General features: G+C 37.6%; 1 protein-coding gene across 2 annotated transcripts in view; it reads left to right on the top strand.

Annotated features, from left to right (window-relative positions):
* The first annotated feature begins 1,381 nt into the window (after window positions 1–1,381).
* Window positions 1,382–14,485, top strand: part of LOC132092163 (ATPase family AAA domain-containing protein 2B-like) — a 103,269-nt gene continuing 90,165 nt past the window's right edge. Inside the window, exons 1-12 of one of the 2 annotated variants that reach the window (XM_059498268.1) lie at window positions 1,382–1,655; window positions 3,562–3,719; window positions 4,031–4,062; window positions 4,597–4,744; window positions 11,912–12,008; window positions 12,264–12,384; window positions 12,704–12,859; window positions 13,052–13,127; window positions 13,574–13,675; window positions 13,813–13,924; window positions 14,036–14,151; window positions 14,268–14,442. In XM_059498268.1, the coding sequence (XP_059354251.1) occupies window positions 1,545–1,655; window positions 3,562–3,719; window positions 4,031–4,062; window positions 4,597–4,744; window positions 11,912–12,008; window positions 12,264–12,384; window positions 12,704–12,859; window positions 13,052–13,127; window positions 13,574–13,675; window positions 13,813–13,924; window positions 14,036–14,151; window positions 14,268–14,442 (1,404 nt within the window). In that variant the 5' untranslated portion in view covers window positions 1,382–1,544. Of the gene's footprint in view, window positions 1,701–3,561; window positions 3,720–4,030; window positions 4,063–4,596; window positions 4,745–11,911; window positions 12,009–12,263; window positions 12,385–12,703; window positions 12,860–13,051; window positions 13,128–13,573; window positions 13,676–13,812; window positions 13,925–14,035; window positions 14,152–14,267; window positions 14,443–14,485 lie in introns of both variants that reach the window. The other variant, XM_059498267.1, reaches the window with a different exon arrangement.

The raw sequence follows: 14,485 nt of genomic DNA, 5'->3' as shown, positions 1-14,485 counted from the left end.
GTATGCATTTAGCAGACGCTTTTATCCAAAGCGACTTACAGTGCATCCAGGCTATAATTTTTGTTTTATTTATTTTCTATTTTTTATTTATTTTCTATACGTTTCCCGGGAATCAAGCCCACAACATTTTACACTGCTAGTGCTAACGCAATGCTTTACTGATATAACTGATATAATGTCCTTCTGAGAAACCATTTCACGGCACCCTGAAAGCACTGCAGCAAGGAAAGTGAGTAGCCCCACATGTTAGCCAATCAGAAAAGTTTAACAAAGCTCTCAGCCAATGGCATGGATTTGGGGCAGGGTTAGGTTCATCGACGAATGGTGCACACAATAACACTTTTTTCCCCCGCCAAAGAGAATCACATTAGGGTGTTTTGTAAGTGCACTGTCATCACCACTCCTAACAGAAGAAAAAGATCAGAGAGTCAAACCATCTGAATGAACTTGGAAGGGAAATTACTTCCCATTCTTTACTATAATGATTTAAATAAAATTTCCTAATTTAATTTTGCCTGACGACTTGATTAGGAACAAGATGTTAGAGTAACTCATGCACTGGATGAAAATGTACTATTTAAAATTCATATAGACTTTCCATTATTTTCCAATGACATTATAAGATGATATCCATCCTTTTCCAAGCCTGGAAGTCACTTTGAATGTCCCTGGCACCTTCAGTTTTGAAATGATAATAATTATTAAAAATAAATTGTATTTAAACCATATCCTATTCATACTTTGTGGCATCAACAAAAAAATCAAAAATCAAACTGTTCTTTTAGCTCACTTGGTAGAGCATTGGAGGATTGCGCTATAAAGCGCAAGGTTGGGGGTTCGATTCCCCGGGACATGATAGGTAAAAATTGATAGCCTGAATGCACTGAAAGTCGTCTGCTAAATGCATGAATTTGTTTTATTTTATTTATTTATCTATCAACAGTGTAAATATAACCATAACAAAAAGTACTGTGCATGGCACAGTGAAACTGGTAATATGGTGCTTAAATTAAGTCCATGGTACTGTCCAAGGTACTTAAAAATACCGTAGTGATACTATGGTACATGTTTAACATGTCGGACATAGAATGTCGTGGATGAACAAACATGACCGTTGATCACTTTTTTTTGTTACTGAGCCAAATATTAGAAAGAAAATTAACACATTTTTATACTTTAAAAATGTACAAATATGTTGCAACTTTTACATTCTTTACCAGATATATAATTTACATAATATATTACGTAATATGCAATTTGTAATTCATATAACTAAAAGCAAACAACGTATTCTTTCACTTTTGCGCAGCTTTTGTATTAAAAATATATATATATCAATGTTTCAAAATTTATGTGGCGCCAAACAAGCGCGCGCTTGTAGCGGAAGTGGCTCGCCAGAGAGTTTCGGCTGGCTGACAGCAGAGGGAGAGAGAGAGAAAGAGAAATGGCGCCTTGGCTCTAGTAGCTGAGACACAGTCAGAACGAAAGCAGCTGGCAATAGCTATAGGACAGGATCTGTCTATCAGCGGGGACAGACAGCAATAATGGTGAACACCAGAAAGAGCTCGGAGCACAAGCCCATCGGTCCTTTCATCTCGGGCCGGACGAGGTCGTCTCAGAGGAACAACCCAAACTTGGACGAGCACAACAGCCGTGTAAGGAAGAGAGAGACACCGGCAGCCTATTCTCTCCGCCAGCCGGTTAGCGAGCTGCTCACTCTGGCCTTTTGGAGATGGATGGATGGATGGATGGATGAATAGATAAATGGATGGATGTCCACCTTTTTTGTTCCCAAATTGCGCCTTGACTGACACTTGGCGATGCAGAAATGGCAGTTTAATGACACGACAGCGCTTAATCGCGGCGTGTCGCTTAGTTTCATTTGTTTTGTCACACACAATAGCTGGACTTTACTAAAGCTGGCCGGCTGTTTTTATGGACTCAGTGCCCCCAAGTTGTCTTTGTTATATTGGTGTTCGATTCGCGAACGAATCGTTCTGTTGAGTCGGTTATTTCGAATGATTCGTGCGAACCGATTCGCTGTGTTTGCATGGTAACGTTACCTTAAGGGAAGAAAAACAGACAGCCATTTATAACTTAATATTGTTCCAGCAGGTGCCTGTATAAACATAATTATTTGTATAACAAGAATTGTCGTGACAACACCCAGATGAAACGAATAATTTTACGTACAACGTAAAATAAGACTATAGATTTAATACAAACTTAATGAGATGAATCAAGTGAATCGAATCATTGTTAGAACCGACTCGCTGGCACGATTCGAGCATTATTAGTTGCTGTGTGTGTTTGTTGGGCTCGATAGACACCGGCGCGCGCCATGCTGCCTGTCATGCGCACCGATAAATCGTCAAAACAAAAGCGCGTTTGACACCTTTTGTCGGATGAAAAACGTCTCGTCCACCGCGTGTCTTCAACAATAAAACAAGCTAATTGTGGGGGAAGGGAAAGGCTCAGCTGAGACAGACACCTTGTGGCTCAAAACAGACATTGTTCGTTATTATTTGGAAAGTAAACTTGAGTAAAAGTCTTAAAATATATTATATTTATTGCACTTAAGGACAAGTAAGTGAGTTTTTGTGTGTAACTTTAGCTGCTGCGTGTTATCGGCTCTTGATACTGGTTGTGTTTTGTTCATAGTACACATAGTACTGTCTGAAAAAACACATCCCGAGTTTATATCGCAGTGCTTTAAGTTGTTTGGTCGTGTTATCAAGGTACTGCCATGTTTATTTGGCCATGTACCATGGTACTCTCTGATATTCAGTACTGTGGTGTATATCACAGGTGTGAAGTTACATGTCATTACCATCTGATATAATCTGTACCACCACAATCCTTTTTTGTTTTAAGTGTCTGCAGTTTAACTATAAAGTTCTGTGCTAGTTCTTAGTCAAGGTTCTTTTGAGTTATTTAAACAAAAAGAAACCTATATAGCTGCTACAAGTTTTTGGGATAAGAGGTTTGGGCTTGTTCTCTTTTCTGGTGTTGAATTTGGTCAGTGCATTAACTGGAGATTCTTTGTTTTACTTGTTATGAGTTTTAAGTGCACAATGACACTAATTTACATTACTAGCCTTTTAGTTCGATTGATTGATTTCACAGGGTTGCCAACTCTCATGCATCTGGCGTCACACTCACGCTTTCAGCATCAATCTCGCGCTGAAGTCCAAGCGTGAGTGTCACGCCAGATGCGTGAGAGTTGGCAACCCTGATTTCATGAAGGTTTCCCACAGTCATTGAAAACCACCTGGAAATATCAATCAATTTTGATAATGTTTTTCCCCTGCAATTCATAAAATCTGAATTTGGGAGATGACATGAGTCTGCCATTCACAGGGTTAGTAGAGAATAATGAAGTCTCCGTTACATGAATCCACAGGTTCTTTTAGGCAACTCAAAGACTCTGTGATATAGCGCTGAGTGTCCCTAGAGCAGATCGTGTTTGAGAGTGGACGTTCTGCCATTTATATTTCTCTTTGTGTATTCTGCATGCTTTTGCAAGCTTTTAAATATCCTGCACACCTCTGTCTGTTACAGAAGGAGCCTAGCAGTGATGTTAACAGCAGTAGTCCACGTTTGTCCCCACCACCCAAGCGGACACGCAGACAGACGCCACCAAGTTCTACCGATACTTCTCCAAGTCCCCAGAGTAAAGGCCAGAGAGGCTCATGGACCATGTCCAAACACTGTACTAGGTGAGATCTGACAATCTGTGTAGTTGCACGAGTAGTACATATTTTGTGTGGTATTTTGATGATCCAGTCCCATTATAATGCAGTACAAAAAGTAACTTATTTTTTTGTGAGATTTCCCACACCACACACACAATAGGAGCAAAATGGTTAAATCTAGGATTTTTTGTCTTCATGTTTGTGGTCTCGCATCTTGAAAATCTAATAAGGTTTAAAAAAATATATTAGTGTGTACCCATTATAATTTATGTGCTAAAAGAAGTATTGTTATTTGTTGTGAGCTATTTCTCATGGATTTCCACATCGTCTTCCAGGTTGTCCACTGGTGCCTTGCAGAATGGACGCAGTAAGTGTATATTATTCTTTATTAACCTTACAAAGAAGAGTTCACCCAGAAATGACAATATACTGACACACATCAGATTTCCTTTCCAGCTGTTTGTTAACTTAAGACAAGGAAAGATAACTTATTTTGGTATTGTATGGATTGACACTTTATATCTGTAACCCTCAAATCAGATATGCTGCTTTTTTAAGCTTTAGTTTTTTTAAGAAACATGAAAGCAACGGGACTCGATAGAATGGTCATTTGGTCACCTATGCATCCATACTTAAGTTATTGATGGAAATATATGTCGGATAATGTGAATTAACAATAAGTTGTAAACGCAATGAATTTCCCAGTATTGCAAATCTTGATCCATTCATAGATTTAATAGAAATAATCATTAACTCGTGTTTTGGACATTGGTCACAAAATCCATGCAGTCAGTATCTTTAATAGATGCTGCCTTTAGAAAATTCATAAAATCAGGTTTGATTTCATTATGATTCCTCGATGGTTGGCGATGGTTTTTAATAACCCCTGTGTAACCCATAGGTCGAATGAGTCTGAGGGGTGATTCCACATCGGATGGGGCCCACGGTCGCATGAATGGTCATGTTGAGCTCAAGAGAAGCCGTCGCATCAGGAAGTCCCAGTTCGAACACCTCAATCAGAGTTTACTTTTTGACCAACTTGTTAACAGGTAAGGCTAATGGTTGTTCACGTAGCTAATTCATGCCAGAAGTATGGTGGTAGCTGTCTTGAAATAAGAATACACTTGCAAACTCAGAACATTCTAGAAAGACCATTTAATGCTGCTAAACTTCTGAACGGCTTGTTCAGAAACTTTGACTGATGAATACATGAACACATGATCTAAACGGCCATTCATTGTTGGCCCAGCCAGTCAGCAGATTGTTAAGCAGATGATTTAACCCCTGGTTGCTTGAGAGAGTCTGTCTATAAGCATTCTGAGCCTCAAATGCCTTTGGCTTCAAACCAACTAGCTTTCTACCCTAAAAATCCACTAGGAGCTCAGCTTTGAGTAACTGATGTATAATTAGTAGGACATCTGATGAAGCCAACAAAGTTTACTCTTGCAGAAACAGGCACCTTGAGCTCAACAAGAACTAAATGTGACTGCAAGTGGACATGCTATGTACATCACGTCTTTTTTGTGCTCAAGTTCGTTATTTCAAATGCGTTATGCGTGCTCATAATGGAAGAGATGCGCTAATTTTTTCCACACGCGTTCGCATCTAGTTAAAAACATCTCTTCTTTTCAGAATGACGCAAGCGCACCAGGTCATGTGAAAAGAACCGACTCAATCAGCTTCCTTCGGGTTGAAATTCCTTGTTGTTTTTGAAAAATGGGGTGCACCCAAACACTGCAGAGTTTTTTACTTCTAAAATAAATCTTGTAGCAGAGTTACAGCAAGGGGTTTTCAGTGGTGGAAATCCATTACTGAAATGTCCTTGTTGTAATGGAGATCGCAGCTCATGGATGCTTAGCAACGACAGATGCCTCAGGAGCACAAATCCCAGAGTGCTTTGGAAAGAAGGAGAAAACGACGCGTGTGTGTGTGTGCGCCCGCGCGTGTGTGTGTGTGTGTGTGTTAAAGGGTTAGTTCACCCAGATAGCAAAATTATGTAATTAATAACTTACCCTCATGTTGTTTCAAACCCGTAAGACCTCCGTTTATCTTTGGAACACAGTTTAAGATATTTTAGATTTAGTCCGAGAGCTCTCAGTCCCTCCATTGAAGCTGTGTGTACTGTATACTGTCCATGTCCAGAAAGGTAAGAAAAACATCATCAAAGTAGTCCATGTGACATCAGAGGGTCAGTTAGAATTTTTTGAAGCATCGAAAATACATTTTGGTCCAAAAATAGCAAAAACGACAACTTTATTCAGCATTGTCTTCTCTTCCGTGTCTGTTGTGTGAGAGAGTTCAAAATAAAGCAGTCTGGATATCCGGTTCGCAAACAAATCATTCAGTTCACCAAATCGAACTGAATCGTTTTAAACGGTTCGCATCTCTAATACGCATTAATCCACAAATGACTTAAACTGTTAACTTTTTTAATGTGGCTGACACTCCCTCTGAGTTCAAACAAACCAATATCCCGGAGTAATTCATTTACTCAAACAGTACACTGACTGAACTGCTGTGAAGAGAGAACTGAAGATGAACACCGAGCCGAATCAGATAACGAACAAAAGACTGACTCGTTCACGAGTCAAGAACCGGTTGCATTGTTTTTTTTTTGCTATTTTTGGACCAAAATGTATTTTCGATGCTTCAAAAAATTCTAACTGACCCTCTGATGTCACATGGACTACTTTGATGATTTTTTTCTTACCTTTCTGGACATGGACAGTATACCGTACACACAGCTTCAATGGAGGGACTGAGAGCTCTCGGACTAAATCTAAAATATCTTAAACTGTGTTCCAAAGATAAACGGAGGTCTTACGGGTTTGGAATAGGGCTGTCAAAATTGCTCAAAATTGACGTTTGAATATTCCCTCTAAAAAAATACACGAATATTCGAACTATTCGAACATCTGGTTGCGCATGTTGTCAATGACGCGCATTACGTCAATAACAGGCAAAAATAATACAAAGAGACATAACTACTTGTATAGATAGTCTATTTAAGTTTAAACATATATGACAACGTATTACCTACACAAAAACAAGGAAATCAACTAAGGGCCAAGACTGCAGACCTCACGCTCTCTCACCATCACGTTCTCTGCGCATAATGGTTTAAATGAACAAACAAATTTTTGTGCAAGCAATTTAAGGTCGCGACTGTTGTCCCAAATATAGCAGGCTTCATTCAGTGACTGAAACAAATATTATTAATATTAATTGAAGTTTTACAGCATATAGAACTGACATTGAATGCTCCGAGCGAGCTGTGCTGTGGTAAACCTGGAACTTTTCCTTGACATGAAACGATAAATAATCAAACCTCGGATCCATTGCTTGACAGAACTCCCCGAAGACTGCCCCATCCGCGATACTGATCGGTCTCATGTCCTTACAAATGAACAAAATTATTTTATCCGTTATGGCCTCTTGTCATGCTGCAGACAAAGTGCTTGCGGCGAGCGATATAAAGTAACGTTAAGTTTCAAGACGTGACTGTTTAGCTGGAGTTCCACACATTATGTCATGCTCATTTGGGTGCACATTTTTGAGATGTGACCTCATGTTGCTAGTGGTCGAATGGTATGCTAACTGTATCTTAAATAGCTTGCATACAACTTTATCTCGCGGGTCAACAATTTTACCTCATTTTCTCTGCTGCGGTCGAGTTGGGCTCTGCACTTGCTGGCATCTTCCATGAAGACGCGTCAACTTTCAGCAGTGATGCTGTGCCAGACAGTGCGACTCCTGTGACCTGTCCCTGAACCCTCAGGCGCGCCCACTCGCAAAGCAGACAACCACGCCTCTACTACCGCGGGCCTTTTTTTCCACTTTTTTTTTTTATTAGAATATTAATTTTCACCTTCGAAATTCGTTTTTTTAAAACTATTCGAATATATATTCGAATTTAGAATATTCGTTGACAGCCCTAGTTTGGAACAACATGAGGGTAAGTTATTAATTACATAATTTTGCTATCTGGGTGAACTAACCCTTTAACACACTGGGCGCATTGACACACTCAACCACACACCTACAGACATATTTAGCTGAGCAAGCCAAATGAATCGAGTGAAAAGTAGGCCGATTTTCGACAGAAAGGGCAACGAAGTTACTGGCAAAATATGCTACGCGGCATTAAAATAAAGCAGTAGTGCAAGTACAATGCAATATCACTTGCGACACAAGTTCATGTCATGTTATGCGATTTTCAAGTTTTCCTTTCCTTTGGAGTGTTACAAGCTGTTCGTGAATAGATAAGATCCCTAAAGTTGCAAAGACTAAAGTCCCAAACCCAAAGAGATATTCTTTATAAAAGTTAAGACTTGTCCACGCCCTCCTAAAATGTCTATGTCAGGATGTGGGAAGATTTGCATAACACCGCCCAAATGTTCATGCAAAGAAAGAAGGCGTGACTTCGATTCTCGCTGTAGTACTGTTACCACCAGCACCATGTCGTGTAGACACCGTGTTTTGTTGTTTAGTCTATAAGTAGTCTTACATATTTAAAGGGTTTGCCACTGATGATTCAAACATGAATTTTGAGCAGTGTAGAGTAGCGCTTGTTGTTTGCCATTTCTCCGATCACAAATGTAGACATGGTTTTATGTTTATGTGGCACGATGCAATGCATAAAAAGACAGTAAAAGTCATTATAATCCATAATTATGTCCCCACTGGATGCAACAAATGGCTCGTTTGTAATGGGTTTTATTGTTTTTGTCTTGTATCTCCGGTGTTCTGACCGGGACACCCTTCACAGTATGGCTAGGTGTGTAACATTTCCGTCGGCCAATCACAACACACTGGATAGCTGTCCAATCAGAGCACACCTTGCTTTTCAGCCTGATGAGCTTTGTAAAAAAACACTAAAAGTTTCAGAAAGCGGGGCATACAGGAGAAACAATAATGTACAGTATGTGGAAAATAATGTTTTTTGAACCATAAACCCCATAAACACATTGGATTACACAAAATAATGTTCTTCTTTGCAACATCATATGACCCCTTTAAAAATATGTAGCTTGAGCAGGAGTTACTGCTGGGTTTAGTGTGTAAATAATTTTGTTTACATGTTAGAGACTTTGCAATTATTATGTATATATGTGAAATATTGCAATTTGGACACTTTCATTGTGAATTAATTTGTTGGGTTTATAAAAGTGGATTTAATTGAAATTGCTTCTTTGCTTTGGCTATTCATAAACATCTCACATCTTTTTAAAAAATTGTGTTTATATATTATGATTATATTGGCTTGGTTGACTTTGAAATACATTTTTAATGAAGCATGTACTGGGTTGTGTCCTAATCAGGAGGTTTTTATTATGAGGTAACATGATGCTGCTAGTCAAAGACAGATGGTGGAAGTGTATTGGAGAGAGGAGACCTGCTGGTGTTGCACATGAATTGGTTGAGGTGCTTTACTCATTCTGAATGACGTTCTTCCATATTAAGCCTGTGAAGCCTGACATATGAAGCCTGACGCTGTGGTGGTGTTGGCGCAGTGGGTAAGACACATGCCTTTGGTGTGAGAGACCCGGGTTCGAATCCACTGTGAGACACCAGTGTGTCCCTGAGCAAGACACGTAAACCCTAGTTGCTCCAGAGGCGTGCGACATCAGACAAATATAAGAATTGAAAGTCGCTTTGGATAAAAGCGTCAGCTAAATGAATAAATGTAAATGTAAATATGAAATACTAGTTAGAAATTTGCATGTGTTTTTTGTTGTGTATCATATTTGATAAATCAGGCTTTTATGGATTCTATATAGTGGTCGACCGATATATTGGCAAGGCCGATAATTCAGCCGATATTTTCTTTTTTTTTTTTTTTTTCAAATATCGACATCGGCCGATAAGTTTTTCTGTTATGCCGATGCGTTTGAGGTGGGACTTTTATTTTGACGGCGCTGTGAATGGCAGCTTTAAATGCAAACATTATTATACTTTCTCGTTTGCCGTCAGCATTCAGCAAATACACATTTACATCATTTAAACAAATCTTTGAATGGCTAATGAAAATTACATTTTGCAAACTTGGCAATCTTAGTCGAATCCAGTTGTGAGATCTTGTGATGTGACCTGCATGATCACGTGTTCTCTGAATGACATTCAGTCCATGCAAACTGAATGCTTTAAAAATTAAACTTGTGATGTCAAATTATGCTGCACTTTATGCATTTGCCCACTATCATATTCATGTCATTTTCACTGTGTGCTGCATGTAAAATGGGTGTTACCTCGGCTTTATTTAAAAAAAAAAAAAAAAACGAAATGAAAAGATTCCCAGTGCATACAAACTTCCCAGAATACTGAGTGCTCTGCTGGTTACAGTTTACTTTGTAATTATATTTTTATTAAATATTTATTTATTTGTGAAAAATACTTTTGTTATAAGTAGGTTTATTTTACGGATGTATTTAATCCATTTTCAAATGATTTCAAATCTATTAAATATTAATTAAAATAAATAAAATTATATCGGCCATCTGCCACCCTGCTGTCCAAGATATCAGCATCCGCTGTCATTAAAAAAAACAATTTATCGGTCTACCACTAATTCCATAGTATGATATACAGAATATGAAGAATGAAGTGGTGAACAAAAGACACCTCCGTTTTATTCAGAGGCTCAAACTGAGGGAAGTTATATAATTTGGTGCAGCTGCTTATATTTATCTTTATCTATATTTATCAAGAAATTCCGATTGCTTGTAATGTAAATCAGTGAGATCTTTATAACAGTATATAAAATGCATTTAAATTTAAGTTGTCACTGTATATCCCAATAATATTTCTTTATAAGATGATATTTGAATGCTTAGTTTTGTTTAAAGTTTTGTAGTTTATATTGAGGGTGTAAAACTAAGTAATTGTTGCTTTATTCTTACTTGAATTTCATTTTAATCATTCATCTAGTTTATTAGTTTGCATTAAAAACATTAATTATAATCAAGATAAACAACTTGTCGTTTGTGACTGCGGACCACAAAACCAGTCATAAGGGTCAATTGGGATTAATGCATCATCTGAAAGCTGAATAAATAATCTTTCCATTGATGTATGGTTTGTTTGGAGGACAATATTTGGCTGAGATCCAACTATTTGAAAATCTGGAATCTGAGGGAGCAAAAATAATCTAAATATTGAGAAAATAATCTTTAAAGTTGTCCAAACAAAGTTCTTAGCAATGCATATTACTAATCAAAAATTGTTTTGATATATTTCAGGTAGGAAATTGACAAAATATCTTCATGGAACATGATCTTTATTTAATATCCTAATGATTTTTGGCATAAAAGAACAATGGATAATTTTGACCCATACAATATATTTTTGGCAATTGCTAGAAATATACTCCAGCGACTCAAGACCTGTTTTTTTTTTTTTTGGTCCAGGGTCACATTTAGTATCAGAGTGTAAAGCAAGTTCTGAGTGAATTAGACTAGATTCTTAGCTGTGAATCCAGAATATCCAGCATTAGATGAGTGTATAGTCTTGTATTGTTGTACATGTGATGCGTTGACTTGATTTTGTACTAAAATGGAATTTATCAAACTGTATTTATTCTACACTTGGGCCTCTTTAACACTTTTCTATTTCTATTTTATCGACTTGTTTTATTTTATAACCTCTTTTAACACTCTATATTCTCTGTTCTATGTCTATTCTATCTACTTTTATTTATTATATATATATATATATATATATATATATATATATATATATATATACACACACACACACACACACACACACACACACACACTGTGTTAGGTTAACTGAGGCTTGTCATATGGGTCATATTTGATCACATTTTAATATGATTTTTCTAATAAATGATGTATGGATAATAAAGTAAAAAATCTGTAAAGATTTCACAGCAAAACCTACTATACTGGAAGGTCTAAAATGCCTTTTACTTGCTAATTGCTATTAAAGTATAAACTATCAATCAGATGTCAGAAGTCATGTGAACGATTGTGTACAACAGGTTTTTTGGTAAAGTTTTCATCATGTTGATAATTTAGAGGCCTTTTAATTTTGCTTATCAAATATGAAACAGGCTTTATAAGGTTAAAATAAACCTGTTTATGAACCTGTACTAATTACTGATTTTTAGCGTTTTTAAAGAACTGGATCTGTTTTATTAGACTAAAACGTTTTTTTATTTTATTAAATGCATACATTTTTATGTCTGTTGTTAGTACGGCAGAAGCAGTTCTTCAAGAGATGGACAACATCAGCAGCATACGGCAGAATCGGGAAGTGGAGCGCCTCCGCATGTGGACGGACACCGAACTGGTGACTCCTCCTGTTCTTTAACACTGATGATTGAACAGCAGAACAATTGGGCCGCCTTATTTTCCATCTCATTAAGCAAACGATTGCCCACATTTAGGTTATTAAAATACTGCTTCACTCTGAAGCATTGGCCTTTCTCTTCAGTGTGGGCTGTGAACCCACTGATGAGTCAAAACTCTCACACCACAAATTCCAATGATTCTTCAACATTCCTCATTTAGATGTTTGTTGATTTATTTGTATTTTTTGCTGCAGGAAAACATGGACATGTACTCCCGTGTGAAGAGGAGGAAATCTTTGCGTAGGAACACGTATGGAATGCAGGCGCATCACAAAGTCAAATCAAAAGACCCCGAAGAGGAGGAAGGAACTGAAGGTATGTATGGACTCTGAAACTGCCCTATATGCTGTTTAATTGATTAATTCATTGATTATTAATTAGACATTTTTTCTTATTTTATTTGACTTATTTTACAATTTTGGCTTGTTTGTATTTATTTATTGCATCTGACAATGTCATCTGTCTTGTTAATTTGTTTTAAATCTGTACCTTGTATTTTGTTTGTGTAAAAAATGAAGTGTAAAAGGGCTTTTCCATTGCAGAAGTTCTGAATGTAAATAATGTTTCTATTTTCAGATGGGATGATGAAAAGGTTTAGTTTGTTGTTTGTTCTAAAGAGTTTTTTTTTTTTAAGAGTCAAATGAGGAGGGAGAGGAGGATGAGGATGTGGAGGCTGATGATGATGAAGATGATGAAGGAGATGAGGCAGAAGAGGCTGGAGAGGAGAATGACAGACCGTATAACCTCAGGCAGCGTAAAACTGTGCAGCGATATGAAGCACCTCCAATAGGTACCTGCTCTGGACACATTCACACCTGAGCATCTATGCTCAGACTCACTTACCTGAGCTTCCTGTAATCCTCAAGTCATGCCGGAGCATCCTTATGACCAGCAGATATTTCCATGCCATGCAGTGTGTGCAATTAATGACTGTTTTAAATTATGATTTTGCTTTTTGAATGTTTTATTTGTGTTTTATCAGAGCCAGTGAACAGGAAGCAAAGCAAGGGCTCTCTGTTTGACACACATAGATCTCCTGCAAGAAGAAGCCATATTAGGTGAATAATGGTTATTTACAGCAATCCAGTCCATAAGTTTCTATTAATGTGTAAAAATTTCTTTTTTTTTTTGGAGGGCTACATTTTCTGTTTTTCAGGGTTGTTATAGTTAACTAAAGCATTAAATAAATATATGGAAATTAATTAAAACGTTAAGTGAAATAAAATAATAAATGTAAAAACTTGAATTAATGTTAATTAAATTTAGCTAGTTGCCAAATCAACATTTCTCATTCTTTAATTACAATTTTAAATTAATTGCTGTAGTTAAAAATTAAAATTAAAGCTGAAATGTATATACACAAAATGTACAGCAAAATTATTTAAAATTCAATTAAAATGAAAATTATTAAACCAATAAACATATTAATAAAATATTATTCTGAAATAACAAAAACTTCAATAGAATCTCGATACTAAAACAACTGCTGTGTTTTCGTCACCAGAATAAAGAAACATGCCATTCACAGTAGTGAATCAACATCATCGTCTGATGAAGAGCGCTTTGAGAGGCGGAAAAGCAAAAGCATGAGCCGTGCTCGTAACAGGTGACAATAAAACTGTTAGCAAACTGAATGACTGTTTATTCACTCAATGTGTGACTTATTACATGGCTGGAGTGTGTGAACTTAGTAAGGTTTGACATTACTTGTTTTTTTTTTCTTTCCCCTATATTGTGTGACAGGTGTCTACCCATGAACCTGCGGGCAGAGGATTTGGCCAGCGGTGTGCTTCGAGACCGAGTAAAAGTGGGTGCCAGTTTGGCAGATGTGGATCCCATGAATCTAGACACCTCTGTGAGTCTGGGTGTTATAATACTCCTCTACATTCATTGGTGTTTTGTTGATTGAGACTGAGGAAGAAGATACTTAGCAGGTTAGCATATGTTTTTGTCTCTTTCAATGCAGGTGAAGTTTGACCGTGTAGGGGGTCTCACCCATCACATCCAGTCTTTAAAGGAGATGGTTGTCTTTCCTCTACTATATCCAGAAGTGTTTGAGAGGTTTAAGATCCAGCCCCCAAGGTAAGGCTTTTTGATTATATGATTGCTTTCTAGTTTTGTGTGTAACTGTGCATCCGTTGGTGTGCTGTCCAAGGTTAACACGAACATGTTTGTTGCATGTTTTCCCCTCATTGCAGAGGATGTCTGTTCTATGGGCCTCCAGGAACTGGGAAGACGCTGGTGGCACGGGCTTTGGCCAATGAATGCAGTCAGGGTGACAGGAAGGTGTCATTTTTCATGCGCAAGGGAGCTGACTGCCTCAGCAAATGGGTGGGAGAGTCTGAACGACAGCTCCGCCTACTTTTTGACCAGGTGAGCTAGCAGATGACCTCACAGTCCTGGCCCCAGTATGACC

Source organism: Carassius carassius, chromosome 18 (genome assembly GCF_963082965.1).
Source record: "Carassius carassius chromosome 18, fCarCar2.1, whole genome shotgun sequence".
NCBI lineage: Eukaryota > Metazoa > Chordata > Actinopteri > Cypriniformes > Cyprinidae > Carassius > Carassius carassius.
The sequence above is the reverse complement of the archived record's forward strand: the minus strand, read 5'-3'. Positions and strand labels throughout refer to the sequence as shown.